This window comes from Myotis lucifugus, unplaced genomic scaffold (genome assembly GCF_000147115.1).
Source record: "Myotis lucifugus unplaced genomic scaffold, Myoluc2.0 scaffold_20, whole genome shotgun sequence".
Classification (NCBI taxonomy): Eukaryota; Metazoa; Chordata; class Mammalia; order Chiroptera; family Vespertilionidae; genus Myotis; species Myotis lucifugus.
In genome coordinates this window covers 2427154-2443157 of record NW_005871068.1, presented here as the reverse complement: position 1 = coordinate 2443157, position 16004 = coordinate 2427154, and the positions used below count along the sequence as shown (strand labels likewise).

At 41.6% G+C, this 16004-nt stretch overlaps 1 protein-coding gene across 2 annotated transcripts in view; it reads right to left on the bottom strand.

Moving 5' to 3' along the window:
• Window positions 1-9741: 9741 nt before the first annotated feature.
• The window catches only part of CUNHXorf58 (chromosome unknown CXorf58 homolog), a 41422-nt gene continuing 35159 nt past the window's right edge, over window positions 9742-16004 (bottom strand). For both annotated transcript variants that reach the window (XM_006085627.3, XM_014453041.2), the window contains 3 exons: window positions 14397-14626; window positions 11813-11972; window positions 9742-10767 (listed from right to left, as the gene is read on the bottom strand). In XM_006085627.3, the coding sequence (XP_006085689.1) occupies window positions 10597-10767; window positions 11813-11972; window positions 14397-14626 (561 nt within the window). In that variant the 3' untranslated portion in view covers window positions 9742-10596. The remainder of the gene's footprint in view (window positions 10768-11812; window positions 11973-14396; window positions 14627-16004) is intronic.

Genomic DNA, 16004 nt, shown 5'->3' with positions numbered 1-16004 from the left:
TGAAGGTATGGTCAATTTACATGTTTGTCTATTATTAGCTAAGACTAGAGGCCTGGTGCACAAATTTGTGCACAGGTGGGGTCCCTAGACCTGGTTGACGGTCACCGGGCCCGCTGTGGAAGAAATGGATGCTGGATGCCGACATCAGCGCCCCACTACCATACAGTTCCCCACCTCCCCCCTCCTCCCTCACCGCCATGCCGCCACCGTGGCAGGCAGGCGGCAGGCCGATTGGGGCCTGCCAGCAGGGTGGAGGGACCATGGGAGGTTGGCCGGCTGCTGGAGGTTAGCTGTGGGAGTGCACTGACCACCAGGGGGCAGCTCCTGCATTGAGCATCTGCCCTCTGGTGGTCAGTGTGCATCATAGTGATTGGTCGACTGGTCGTTTGGTCTTAATGGTTGCTTAGGCTTTTATATATAAACATTTTTAAAATTGATTTCAGAAAGGAAGGGAGAGGGAGAGAAACATCAATGATGAGAATCACTGATCAGCTGCCTCCTGCATGCCCCTACTGGTGATCGAGCTGGCATGTGTCCATGACTGGAATCGAACCTTGGAACCTTCAGTCTGCAGGCCGACACTCTATCCACTGATCCAAACCAGCTAGGACGTGATCCAGTTGTTTTTTTTTAAATATGTTTTTATTGATTTTTTTATAGAGAGGAAGGGAGGGGGGTGGGGGAGAGAGAGACATCAATGTAAGAGAAACATCAATCAGTTGCCTCCTACACCCAACCTGACTGGGTATGTGCCCTGACCGGGAATCGAGTCGGCAACCTTTAGGTGCATGGGATGACGCTCAACCAACTGAGCCACACTGGCTGGGCTGTGATCCAGTTGTTGTCAATGAAATGTAAGTAGTCTACTGGGGGTTTTGAGAATGTTTTGCTTTCCTAGTAAAAGGGGAAGATGCTGTTCATGCCAGCAATCATCTACTGCAGACCTTATATTAAGTGAGAAATATTAACTATTTGTTAAGCAAGAGTTGTTTGGGTTTTCTGTATTTGGGGCCCAAAGAGTCCCTAACTCTTTGGATACTGTGCTGTGCCTCTCCAGAACCCCCTCAGGACTTCCAGACACTGGGAGTTCTATAGGGTGACAGTTTTCACCTGTCAGCTATATCCAGGAATTGCATTCATTGAAGTCAGCTGCCTTGCCCAATGTCACATCCCCTTCCTGGGAGGCAACCCATCCTATATAACAAAGAGCTAATATGCAAATGGTCGTCACTTCATCTCACCCTTGTGCAGGGGCCGGGGGACCTGAGGCCAGGCGGGGGGACCTGAGGCCAGGCGGGGGTACCTGAGGCCGGGTGGGGGGACCTGAGGCTGTGCCCCCCGCCCCAGGCCAGGGGACCTGAGGCTGTGCCGAGAGACCTGAGGCTGCGCCCCCCAACCAGTGGGACTTGACTGGGGTGGGGCCAGCTGGGTCTGGGTCTCGCGCAATTTCGAGGCATGTGTGGGTGGGCGGGGACTTGACTCTCTGAGTCCCGTGGTGCACCCCAGACTCTGACAGGAGGGAGATTTTCATATACATTTTACTAATTTTCTTTCATCTCTGACACTTCTATTATAGAGAAAGGAGAAATTGCAATATTAAAATATTTCCTCTAATTAATTCCCTTATACTGTGCACAAATTTTGTGCATCAAGCCACTAGTAGGACCATAAAGGCTCGGCCTTTCTTCAATTTGGGACAACTCTGCAGGACCTCCCAGCTCCACAGCTGGAGCCCTTGTAACCACTGCACCATTGCGTAACTTCCCCTTGTGCTTAATCCTACTTTATTCCCTTTCTCGATGGTGTTGATTTTAAGAGCACTTCTTAATACATTTCCCGCACTCAAATCTCTTGTCTCAGAGTCTGTTTCCTGGGTAACCCTACCCACGGCATCACTGACATTTATTCATGTAAAAAGGTATTTAAAATATATTGCTAAATGACACAAGAACATGTTATAAAGCAGTATTCATGGTGTCTTCTTATTATACCGATTACACGGAGGTGGGCAAAAGTAGGTTGATAATAAAAAATACAATTAAGAAATAACAAAAATAAACTCTGTTTCTTGTACGCATAACTATAAACCTACTTTCACCCTACCCTGTATATCTGCATAGTAGAAATGCAAAGGAAAACACGAATATTTTAACATCAGGATTTGTGTTTCCAACAATAAGCTGGACTAGAGAAACTCTTTCTAGCTCAGAACACATGAAATGCCAAAAAATAAGTCTTAAGATATGAATACATAGAGTTGTAGTGGGAAAGCAAGGGAACTCCAAGGGTGGTGGTGGGGGCACAGAAATGATAGGAAAGCACAAATCCACAAGAGCTAAAGATCACATTTACTCTGGAGGTAGCTGCTGATTCCTGATGGCCTAGACTCAGAGCCAGGTTTTCATGAACCATTGCTGTGGGAGATGGGAGACAAAGCCTAGAGCGTGAGCAGGATGGAGACCTTTGCATTAAGGTAGGAGAGCCAAAGAGCAACAACCTTAAGAAGTTCAACTGGAAAAGCCCACCATGCAGACGGCACCCAGAGAAGTCAACTCCATGGGAACAACCAGGCACAAGCAAATAACCAATAAAAATATGGGGAAAATATTTGACGAGTTACTTCACCAAAGAAGATATATGAATGGCAAATAAACACATGAAAAGATGTTCACTATCACTGAGCCTTAAGGCAATGCATAGGGTTGGGGCAAAAGTAGGTTTACAGTTCTGAGTATGCGAATCAGAGTTTATTATTGTATTCTTATTATTTTTAAAATATATTTTTATTGACTTCAGAGAAGAAGGGAGAGGGAGAGAGAGATAGGAATATCAATGATGAGAGAGAAACATTGATCAGCTGCCTCCTGTACACCCCCTACTGGGGGTCGAGCCCACAACCTGAGCATGTGTCCTGACTTGGAATCAAACTGGGACCTCCTGGTTCATAGGTCAACGCTCAACCACTGAGCCATGCTGGTTGGGCTATTTATTAATTACTGTATTATTTTCCATACGAACAACTGTAACCTACTTTTGGCCCACCCTGTATTAAACCACAGTGAGATACCCTTTCACACCTATCAGAATGGCTAAAATTAAAAAGACTGGGCAGCTCTTCTCTGAGCACGCCCACGCCCCCCCCCCCCCCTTTTCTCAGGCATGCACTTTGCTGCTTCTATCTTAAGCTTTAAGGGTCCCAATGAGATTTGCACCCAGGGGAGCAATTGTGCAGCAGCAGCTCATCCTGGGCTTACCCCCGATCCTGTCTCCAAGAGCCCTTCCTTTGCCTCAATATCCCACGTTTTAATAAATTTACTCTCACTTTCACCTGGACTTGTGTGTGTCTTGAAATTTTCCCTGCATGAGTCAATAACCTGAAGGTGGCCTGAAAGGTCCTGGACCTCAGCTGGGCAAGACCAGCCCTTGGCGTGGAAGCGGTCTGGTAACATTTTTGCACCTTAAGATAACATACCTTTGAAATGTCAGTAATTTCCTTTTCCAGACCACTCAGGGGAAAAAAAAAAGATAAAGACTGATGATATCAAGTCCAGGAAGTTCCACTATATTCCTAATTTGCTGAGTGTTTATTATGAATGGGCATTTAATTTTGTTAAATGCTTTTTTGCATTAATTATATTATCATGTGATTATTCTACGTTAGCCTGTTGATATGATTGATTACACTGATTGAGTTTTTGAAAAATCTTTATTGTTGAGAGTATTACAGATGTCCCTCTTTTTCCCCCTGATTGTCCCCCTCCACGGGGTTCCCAACGCGCCCCAGGCTTCACCACCCTACTGTCTGTATCCATAGGTAAGATCTTTGGTTAATCTCTTCCTGCCCCTCTCCCCCTTCCCTTTGAGATTCATCAGTCTGTTCCATGCCTCTGATTCTATTTTATTTATGTTTACTTTGTTCATTAGAGTTCTTGTTTATTTTGATTTTTAGATTCAATTGTTGATAGGTATGTATTTGTTGCCATCTTATCTATAATAAAAAAGCATAATATGCTAATTAGACTGGACATCCTTCCGGACGAAGCTGGGGCTGTGAGGGAAGCAAGCCCAGGTCCTGGGTGCCAGAGGGAAGCCGGTGCTGGCAGCTGGGGTAAGGAAGGCCTACTGTTGCATGAATTTTGTGCATCAGGCCTCTAGTTGTTCATGTTTTTTATTTCATCATCATCTCCTCCTCCTCCTCTTCCTCCTCCTCCTCCTTTAAGAATACCCTTCAGCATTTCATGTAATACTGGTTTGGTGGTGATGAACTCCTTTAGCTTTTTCTTATCTGTGAAGCTCTTTTTAAAAAAATATATTTTATTGATTTTTTACAGAGAGGAAGGGAGAGGGATAGAGAGTTAGAAACATCGATGAGAGAGAAACAGCGATCAGCTGCCTCTTGCACACCCCCTACTGGGGATGTACCCGCAACCAAGGTACATGCCGGAATCGAACCTGGGACCCTTCAGTCCTCAGGCTGATGCTCTACCCACTGAGCCAAACCGGTTAGGGCACTGAAGCTCTTTATCTGACCTTCAATTCTAAATGAGCGCTTTGCTGAGTAATCTTGGTGATAGGTCCTTGTTATTCATTTGAGTATTTCTTGCCACTCCCTTCTGGCCTGCAAAGTTTGTTGAGAAATCAGCTGGCAGTCGTATGGGCACTCTCTTGTAGGTAACTAACTGCTTTTCTCTTGCTATTTTTAAGATTCTCTCTTTGTCTTTAACCTTTGGCATTTTAATTATGATGTGTCTTAGTATGGGCCTCTTTGTGTTCCTCTTGTTTGGGGTTCTCTGCGCTTCCTAGACTTGTAAGCCTATTTCTTTCCCCAGGTAGGGTTTTCTGTCATTATTTCTTCAAATAGGTATTCAATATCTTCCTTTCTCTCTTCTCCTTCTGACATCTCCATAATGTGAATGCTGGTACACTTGAAGTTGTCCCAGAGGCTCCTTACACTTTTTGGATTCTTTTTTTTGCTCTTCTGACTGGGTGTTCTTTGCTTTCCAATATTCCATATCATTGATTTGATTCTCAGAATCTTCTACTCTGTTGAATCCCTGTAAATTATTATTTTAGTTAGTATGAACTTTGAAAGTCTCACTAAGTCCCTTGAAGCTCTCATTAAGATCTTTTTTTAAATTAAATCTTTATTGTTCAGATTATTACATTTGTTCCTCTTTTTCCCCCCCATAACTCCCCTCCTCTCAGTTCCCGCCCCACCCTCCGCCCTCACTCCCCATCCACTGTCCTCATCCATAGGTGCACGATTATTGTCAAGTCTCTTCCCGCATCTCCCACACCCCTTCCCCCCCCCAAGAATAGTCAGTCCATTCCCTTTCTATGTCCCTGATTCTATTATAATCACCAGTTCATTCTGTACATCAGATTATTTATTCACTTGATTCTTAGATTCACTTGTTGATAGATGCATGTTTGTTGTTCATAATTTGTATCTTTACCTTTTTCTTCTTCTTCCTCTTCTTAAAGGATACCTTTCAGCATTTTAATATATATATTTTATTGATTTTTTACAGAGAGGAAGGGAGGGAGAGAGATAGTTAGAAACATCAATGAGAGAGAAACATCGATTAGTGCTGGGGTCCATCCCCAGCAGGTCCAGGGGTCCCCAAAGGTGTGGACGGAGTCGGCGAAGAAGGAATGACACAGCGACAGCGTTCAGTTGATCAGCAGCCTAGCCAGGATCTCTAGCCAAGTTCTGATCAGGATCTCCAGCGAAGTTCTGGTTAGGATCTCAAGAGAAGTCATAATAAAACTCCTTGGAACAGATAGTATAATGGTATTAGTCATAGATTTCTGGAAATGCTGATCCAACAACTTTTAGCACTGGAAGCTTTTTATTTATAGAAACTCATAATAATTATTGATCCAAAATAAGCTCAGGTTGTATTTGATTCTTTCTTAATATTCTGTGGTGGAATGGTATAATTTTTGAATTTATTGTTTTAGTCTGGTCCATAGCCATCATGTCTTGATTATTGCACATTTAGAAGTTCCTCAGACCTCTTCAAATGTTGGAGAATTTTGGAGAATATAATTTGACAGGTTAATTTTACTGCCAAAGAGTGTCATAATTTAATATTACCAGGGAGAAATGAATATTCACTTTTCCAAAAATACAGGAGGAAATGACTTACTTTTGGAGAACTTTTTTAAAAAAATGACACACATGAATATTTTAAACTTAATGTCATTTCTATGAATCATCGCTGAATATAATACTGTAAATTTATAGCATAGGGCTGAAAATTTTTCAGGGGCCATCTTCATTCTCTCATATCTTCCTGGTCCACAAATCTGAGCATATACCCTTACTTCCAAGCAAATAATCAATAGTAGAAGTGAAATAAGTTCTTGTTACTAAAACTTCATTAATTTTATAAACATTAGGGGTGAGTTAATTAAATGTTTGACCAAATATAGCAGGCTAATTTTTAAGTTGATAATTTTGTCTGGCCCATGAATAATGCTGTAAATATCCAAATGGCCCTTGGCAGAAAAAAGGTTTCCCACCCATGTCCTAGAGAAAACCTAAAACACAACAACATGGCAAATCAGAATGATTTATGTTAGCTACTGTAACAAGCAACCTCTACAATTGCTGGGGCTTAACACAATGAGGTTTATTTCTTGCTCACATAACAGTCCATCTGGTCGGGTTGCTGTTCTGGCTGTCACTCTTTCATTCAGTGACATAGGAATCTGGGGTCCTTCAAGCCTATACCATCTTGCAGTTCTTTGTCTCTAGACATGTAAACAGGGGAGAGAGCACACAGAAGGTCATGTATGATGTCTTTGCCACACCTAGAAGTGGCATACATCACTTCTGCCCACATTCTTCTGGTGGTCCCAACGCAACTGCAGAAAGAGCTGGGAAATGTAGGCCTGTGTTCCCAGGAAGAGGAAATGGAATTAGTGAGCACTCAGCCAGTCTCTGACACATGAAAAGGTTGAAAATAAGAAAAAATGCAAAATGATATGCCAGGCGGATGCTAACCAGAAGAAAGCTGGAATAGCTTTGCTCATAATGGATAAAAAAGTCTTCAAGGCAAAATGCATGATTAGGAATAAGGAGAGTAGCTACATAAAGATAACAGATCCAAATCACCAGGAAGAGATGCTAATTCTGAAATTATGTATGTACCTAATGATATCTTCAAATAACAAACAGCAAAAACTGACAGAATTTTAGGAGAAACTGACAAGTCCACTGCCGTAGTAGAATTTAACATATACCCTTCCCAGTAATTGATGTCACACAGCCCCCAAATTAGTAGCAATAGAAAATATAAACAACACAATTAACAAGCTTGATCAAAAAAGGACATGTATTGGAAAAAGTTTTCAATGAGTAATAATTGCACCTTGGATAAACCTCATTGGCTGAAGAAAAGACAAGTATAGAATCTTGTATCCAATGGCAGACAATGTACATTTTTCTTTTTCTATACTGGATGCTTTCTTTTCTTCCTTAAGAGTGCAAAAAGCATTTATCCAAACTGAACATATACTTGGCTAGAAAGCCAGTCTCAACAAATTTCCCAGAATCAGCATTATACAAATCATGTTCTCTGATTACAGTGCAATTAGGTTAAAAATAAACAACAGAAAGATAAGCAAAAGAAAGAAAACTGTGTATGAAGATGTTTACTCTAGTGTTAATTACCTACAATAGTGAAAAATTAGAATCACTGAAATATCCAACGATATGGGTATGGTTACATAAATTATGCCTCATTAACCCAATGGGCTATCATGTGGCCATTAAAGTTATTTTTTAAATGGACTATGTTTAAGATACAATATTAAGTGAAAAATTTAAATCTACAGGGGTGAGCAAAAGAAGGACTACAGTTGTAATACAAATAAATAATACAATAATTGCCCTAGCTGGTTTGGCTCAGTGGAGAGAGTGTTGGCCTGCGGACCGAAGGGTGCCGGGTTTGATTCTGGTTAAGGGCACATACTGAGGTTGCAGGCTCCTCCCTGGCCCGGACCCTGGTCGGGGCACGTGCAGGAGGCAACCGATCGATGTTTCTTTTGCATTGATATTTATCTCTGTCTTTCCCTCTCTCTTCCACTCTTTCTAAAAACCAATGGAAAAATATCCTTGGGTGAGGATTAAAAAAACAAACCCAATAATTAATAAATAATAATACAAGAATAAACTCTTCATAAAATTTTCTTTCTTTTGCTTATCTTTGTGTACTCACAACTGTAAACCTACTTTTGCCCACCTTTGTATGTTATTTATGATTATAATCATGTGAAAATATGTGTGCATTTAGACAGATTAGAAAGATATAAGCAAATTAAAACAATTGTTGTATTATAGTGATGAGATTATGTGTGATTCTACTTTAAAAGGATATTCTATGATGTGGTTATATTGTTTAATGTGAGTTAAAAGAATCAATAGAAGACGTTGATGGTAGTTATGTCTTTTTTTTAATGCTAGTTATGTCTTAATATTGATCATCACTTTCTTTTATAACAACTGAATTTTAGTATGGTACACAACTGCCCAAAAAGAGAGTACATTTCCTAGCCTCCCTTGCAGCTAGACATTATGACAGGACAAAGTCATAGCTAATAAGAGAAGTGGCTGCCCTTAAACGTAAAGAGCCTGTCCTTCCTTTGTCCTTTTCCTTCATCTTGTTACCCTAAATCTCCCTTAGCTTTGTTTTTGCACATACTATGGGTTGACTGAATCTGATATGCATTTGATTGAAATAGGAACTGTTTCATAATTTAACAAATGAGAATAAACATGATTCATTAGGTAAGTATGTGTTTTCTATTGAACCAGTGTCCAGTACAAACTCTGAAAACAAGGGGATTATCTGTCCCATTTTTGGAGATCAAATGAGAATATATTAATATTGAAAAGTACATGTTTAGTGCTCTCCCTCCTGGGAGCATGCCTGCGCCTTTCCCTTCCCCTCTATTCTTCCTCCACAGGCATGCATCTCCTAAACCCTAAGGGTCTCCACAAGACTTGCAACCAGGGGAGCAATGGGTGGCAGCAGCTCCTCCTGGGCTAAACCCCTGAACCTGTCTCCAAGGCCCCCTTTTCTCTGACTTCCCAGTGAGCCAAAGCAACCCTGCTGAGGGTCTCCTTTGCTTTTTCTATGCTAAGCCCTCCCTTGTTTCACTGTCCCCAGCTTTTTTAAAAATATATTTTATTGATCTTTTACAGAGAGGGAGAGGGATAGTTAGAAACATTGATGAGAGAGAAACATCGATCAGCTGCCTCCTGCACACCCCCTACTGGGGATGTGCCCGCAACCAAGGTACATGCCCTTGACCAGACTCGAACCTGGGACCCTTCAGTCCGCAGGCCGACGCTCTATCCACTGAGCCAAACCGGTTAGGGCTGTCCCCAGCTTTAATAAATGAACTCCCCCCCCAAAAGAGTACACATTTGTGTTAAATATATTCTAGTGGGAATCATACACATTTACTCCAATATTCTTTATCATTTAAGGGAGTGTTTTAGCAGAGAATGAGATCCATTTATAGGCTGCTTTGCCTGAGTTAAAGCAGCAATCAACCTCCACATTTTAAATGTTGAACAAAATAAAAGATTGTATTTTTAAAAAAATATATATTTTATTGATTTTTTACAGAGAGGAAGGGAGAGAGATAGAGAGTTAGAAACATCGATGAGAGAGAAACATCGACCAGCTGCCTCCTGCACATCTCCCACTGGGGATGTGCCCGCAACCCAGGTACATGCCCTTGACCAGAATCGAACCTGGGACCTTTCAGTCCGCAGGCCGACACTCTATCCACTGAGCCAAACCGGTTTCGGCTAAAAGATTGTATATTTAAAGTTAAATAAATAATGCCCTTTGTTTAATTATCACAGCCTCTGGTAAGATTTGATATAATCCAATAGCCTGGATCACAAAAGATCAATACTTCACACTATATCAGGCATGAGTATTTATCAATTCAATAGGAAATTGATAAATACTACTGAAAATAGTCTTCATACTTGAAAAATATCCAAAGTGCAACATGAAAGCAGATGCAACATTCTGTCCCAACTGCTTGCAATGCTCAATAATGATTAGGTATGCTATGTCACACTGACAGTAGCAACAAATGCATTATTAATTTTATTATAATTGAGAATAGGTCAATCACAAGCTGTTCTGTAAAAACAAAATGCTACTGAAAAAAGACACTGAAGGCTGACTCCCTAGCAGCCTTTTATTCTGTGAATTCTAATATTTATGCTAAGCATGGCCTGTTCAGATATTTTTAAAAATGAAGGAAAGTCAAAATTGAATAAAAGTGCTAGGGATTCATATATGCACCATTTCTTGAACAAAATTGTATATTGTTAGTTTGAGGGCATCTAGTTGAAATAATTTATTCAACTTAAACTTCTGCCAGTAAAAAATATTTGCACCCATGGTAATACAAAAAGGACTTAAAAATCTGTCGCACATTTGGTTCAGAGAGCATACTGAGGCCTTGTTTATATTTTTTCCCTTTGGTATTCATATTCATCATTTATAGACAGACAAGCAATTTATTAAATCACTTAGTTTTTTTCCAATTAGGTGTGCATTAAAATGGTGGATAACGATGAACATACAATTTTTGACTCCAGAAAAATGGTTCTTTGTCTTCCAATTTCTCATCTGACAGGGGTACTTTATATTTCACAATATCAAAACTTGGGGCAGAGAAGACAACCCTTCGTTGTTGCTTTGTATCTGGTCTGTCTATCAGAGGTTCCTAGGTAGAATTATAAATGAAAGCAGAAAGTGTTATATTTGCTTTTTATTACTTTGTTTTTATAATTGACTTTTTGCACTTAGCCTCATCTCAATAAATGTATAACATATTAAAAAATTGCAAAGCAATACATGAATACATGTGAATTATAAATATTCCTATGATGTAGGAGTATACTGAGGCAGAATTTACACAGTATAGCTTTTTTATTTTTAAAATATGTTTTATTGGTTTCAGAGAGGAATGGAGAGGGAGAGAGATGGAAACATCAATGAGGAGAGAGAATCACTGATCGGCTGCCTCTTGCATGTCCCACACTGGGAATGGAGCCTGCAACCTGGGCATTGAACTGTGACCTCCTGGTTCATAGGTCTATGCTCAGGTCTATGCTCAACCACTGAGCCATACTGGCCGGGCAGTATAGCTTTTTTAACTTTATTTTTATTGATAACACTATGTCCCTATCACTTCCTCACCCCCAACTCCCACCTAGCCCCTCCACCCAGCCCCTAACCCTCTTCCCTCTGGCCAACACCACACTGGTGTCTGTGTCTATGGGCTATGCATATATGTTCTTTGGCCAATCTCTTCACCTTCTTTCACCCAGTCCCCACACTCCTCCCCCCTCTGACAGCTGTCAGTCTGTTCCATGTATGCACGCCTCTGTTTCTATTTTGTTCATCAGTTTATTTTGTTCATTAGAGTCACACTATAGCTTTTAAGAAGTTCATATAGAAATGACTTCCACTCTGAGAAAAGCACCATTAAAGATGTGCTGACTCATCAGTGTCAATATATAGAGGGTTTTTGGGTTTTTTTTGCCAGCTCATGCTGATGTGAAGCCTGAATGACTGGTATTAATCAGGTTTAAGAATTTCAAAAATATGTGTTACCAAGAGAAATGTAGCTTTATACTATCCAAAGGATATAACAAAGGGTTTTCAGCCTTGAACATGTAGATTAGAAAAATTCTACTCATAGAAGTAGAATTACTTGCAGTTTGCATATTGCCCAAAACAATGAATTCAGTACAAGTTAAACTTACAGTCTTCACAGAAGTGCTTGCTTTTTTCTCCTTCTGATAAGCTTTTTTCATTTTTTCATTTTTCATTTTCGCTTGCTTGGATCGACGACCCAGATGTTTAAATTGAACTTGCTGTTGGGAGGGCCGATAAAAACATTGGCTACTCAACAGAGGTAAGTACCTAGGAAATATTTGTATTGCAGGCAGAAAAATTGTACAAAATAAAAGTTAAACATACAGCAAGTTCCAAATTTTATTAAAGCATCCTCTAGCAAATATATCATAGATCTCAGTATTTGCAGCAATACTGCATATATATTTTTAGGCCAAAGTTATCATTTCTACTTGAGTTACATAGCACAGTTCTTTATCTGCCACAATGACATTGGTGATAATGATAAAAATTATAAAACGTGGTTATCAATTGAAAATCAGTTTTCCTGGAAAATACTGTGTAGTAGCCATTTGAATATTTTTTTAACCGTATACTAACACAAAAAAGTATTAAATTTCATAATAGCTGAAAAAACACACACAAACTTTTTAAATCAGCGTTGGGCTCAGACATAGTTTGTACTATGCCCGTAGTCCCCTGGCTTTACCACTGCAGGGCACACAGCCCCAACTTCCAACTGCTAGCACTGATCTCACTCAGCCTGCGAGCTTTCTCGTGAAAACAAGAAGCCATGTTCGGGGAAATTGCCTGAGAATTAATACCGCCTCTCCTAAGCAATCCTTAACCAATGACTGATGGCCATTGGTGTACAAATATCCCAACTCCTTTGCCCCATGTGGGATAACTTGAGTTGCATGTTCTGTACTGGCTCAGATATTCCCAGGAGAGATTCAGCTCGTTACCCACAGTGGTAGCTTGCTTGCTAACAACACACTGTTTTGTCTGCCTGCCCTTCCCCATTTCACTTCTCTACCCCGCTCTTATCAGTAGTTCCTGGGATAACCCCGCCCCCACCCCCCACCCCCCAATAAACTACTCATACTCAAATCCTTGTCTCATTGTTTGCTTCTGGGAGATCCCAAACTAAGACTACATTTGAAAAAGCCTTTAAGAAAGTCCTTTCCCCTCTTTAATTGATTTAGAATTTGGCTACTTATTTGGTTCTTTATTTTTATTTTTAAATATATTTTATTGATTTTTTACAGAGAGGAAGGGAGAGAGAGAGAGAGTTAGAAACATCGATGAGAGAGAAACATCGATCAGCTGCCTCCTGTACATCTCCCACTGGGGATATGCCTGCAACCCAGGTACATGCCCTTGACTGGAATCGAACCTGGGACCCTTCAGTCCGCAGGCCGACGCTCTATCCACTGAGCCAAACCGGCTTTGGCTTATTTGGTTCTTTAAAGCAACTCATTCTTGGATAATCAGTAGCATGAGTCCAAACAGCTAGAAGTCTAGGGTTATATATGGTGGCAGAGAAAATTACATCATTTATTTCACATTGGTGGTAATAGGGTTAAGTTCTGTATTCAGTGCTTACATGGATGAGTGAGAGGAAATCTATTTTATGATGACAGACTGTGCCCTAAACCAGGCCATCTGTCTGGCAAATGTATAGTCTTGATCATAAAAATAAATGGGCTAAATTATGTTATTGGGTCAGCACCACTCATCTCTACTGAAAAAAACACACACCCACAAAACAACAAAACCCAGCATGTTTGTGTGACAATGGGTCACCAGTGTTTTCTTCAGGTACTAAAGGAGTATTTTTCATTTCAAATATGACAGTGTGAAAATGGACTACCAATAGGTCCTCTTCAGTCTTATTATCTTTTTCTTAAGAAAGAAAGCTTAATCTGTAAACAAGATGGGTTAGGTGAGAGTTGGTAATGGAAGGAAAAAAGATATAATTGGAGTAGGCATATTCTGTTCATGTTGTTCAGATCATAATACAGTCCATTTCGCTACAACATGCATTTCTATAATGTGAATTGGCTCACATGCTATTGGTAAAGAAGGGAATAATGTCACTGTGATTTATATGCAATTTATCTTCAGCAAGGCGAGGCAGAGTAGCAAGAGCAGAATTATAACCTTCAGCAGAAAGGAAAAAGTCCTGAGCTCTGTGCAGCATGGGCAATGGGAGCCCTTCTGGATGTATTTATAAAAACAACAGTTAGCACCTGCACTAGGGCTCTCTCCCCAGAGAGGCACCCCACCCCCACAGTCCACCCTTACTGTCCTCCACCCTATTCCCCACCTTGGGTGGCTCTCGGTTCTTGGCAAGTTGCACTGACTCTCATGTCCACTTAAAAGGCAACCACTCTGGCCCAAGGCTCCACTTCTATCTGCACTCTCTTGATACCCACTGCTTGCTCTAATTAAAGAGTTGCCAGCATCTCTACCCTACATTTTTATATTTGCTGTGGTGGCCTCCAGCCATCCTAAACTGCCTGTCTGGTGATACAAGTTACCTCCCCAGGTAGCAATTGTCCTTTTTGTTGGTGCTATGTTTACAAAGTTGCATAAATTTTGAGCAATCTGCCTCAACCCTGTTATTACATTCTGTGAACTATTTGGCAGAAGATGAACATTTTCAGAAATGTCTCTAGTATCATAACCCTAGTGAGGGGTCACTTTTACCTAGCTTGGGTAATAATCCGCAGCTGGTTTTGATGCATCTCTTCTGTTCGTGGTTTCTGTAATAGGTACTTCATTTCTTTTCGCAGACGTCTTGAGATTACTCTAGACTCTGCATAATCCATTATGTCATACATTATCATTGTCTTGGGAATGTTTTTGAGGCTCAATCTTCTCCAACAGTTATTTCTTCCACCAGAAGATGCAGGGGTCTTATCCAGAACACTGGAATACTACAGGGTGGAACCAAAGTAGGTTTACAGTGGTGAGTATGTGAAACACAGAGTTTATACTTGTATTATTATTTATTAACTAGAGGCCCGGTGCATGAAAATTCATGCACTGGATGGGCGTGGGGGGGTCCCTCAGCCCAGCCTGCCCCCTCTCACAGTCCGGGAGCCCTCAGGGGTGGGAGGCAACCTGGCGATCAGGGGAAGGCGACGCCCCCATCACACCTCTGCTGCTGCCACTGCTGGCAGCGCAAGCCTCGGCCGGCCCTGGTTACCTGAGCCTTGGGCGGCCCTGGGCGGCTGGGCAGCCACCATCGGCGGCTTGCCTGTGCCTCAGGCTGGCCCTGGGCGGTTGGGCAGCTGTCATCTGAGGCTTACCTGCGCCTCGGGCTGGCCCTGGGCATCAGCCACCACCATCTGCAGCTTGCCTGAGCTTCAGTCAGTGGGGGGCGCAGGAGGACCCGAGGCCCCCAGCGGGGCTGAGGGGATTCCGGTGGCAGGTGTGCAGAGTGACTGGCCCTGCCCCTGCTGCGGGCGCCGCCATCTTTGTGATGATGTGATGGTCAATTTGCATATTACCTTTTCATTATATGGGATTATTACAGTATTTTCCATACAAACAACTATAAACCTACTTTTGCCCCACACAGTGGAAAGAACAATGACGAATGATTGGTTGTGGTGCTCTAGAATGGTTTTAGACACATTTCCCAAGGTTCCACTCAAATGTCACTTCATTCAAAAGGTATTCCTTGAACATCTCTGATTTGATTGGTATCTCTCTTCTATGACTCTTACTACTCACTAATTGATGTTTTAGCTGTCTGTGTATATCTTAGCTCCCCTACTGGAAGGCAGAATCCCTGTCACATAGAATCATGTACATGGTACCACGCTCACTAAATATTTCTTTAATGTATAAACATTTTAATGGCAAATATAACTCACATAAAAGGCTCTGATTAAAAATGGCAGTGGAGTAAGTGGAAGCTACACTGACACTCTTCCAGGATGAAACTGGAAATACAACCAAAATATAGAAAATATACCCTGAAAAGTCAACTGAAGACCAGCTGGAGAGAACCCTGATAACCAAGGGTGGAAAGTGGAGACCACACAGAGACTGGTAGGAAGGGTGGAGGTGCTAGAGGGCTGGCTGGGCTCCCACAGACAACAGCTGAAGGTCTGGAGGGATATCTTAGCTGTGGGGGGTTCCCACTGAGAACTCTGGGGTCTAAACTCCAAGCTGGACCCCCCCCTGCAGAGAGCACCAGAACTGAGAAAGGTGCCCACATAACACCTGGCTGTAAAAAGCAGCCGCGTTGCTGTTTGTCAGCCAGAGACTACTGGAAATGCAGGCACCCTCTTAAAACACATTTAT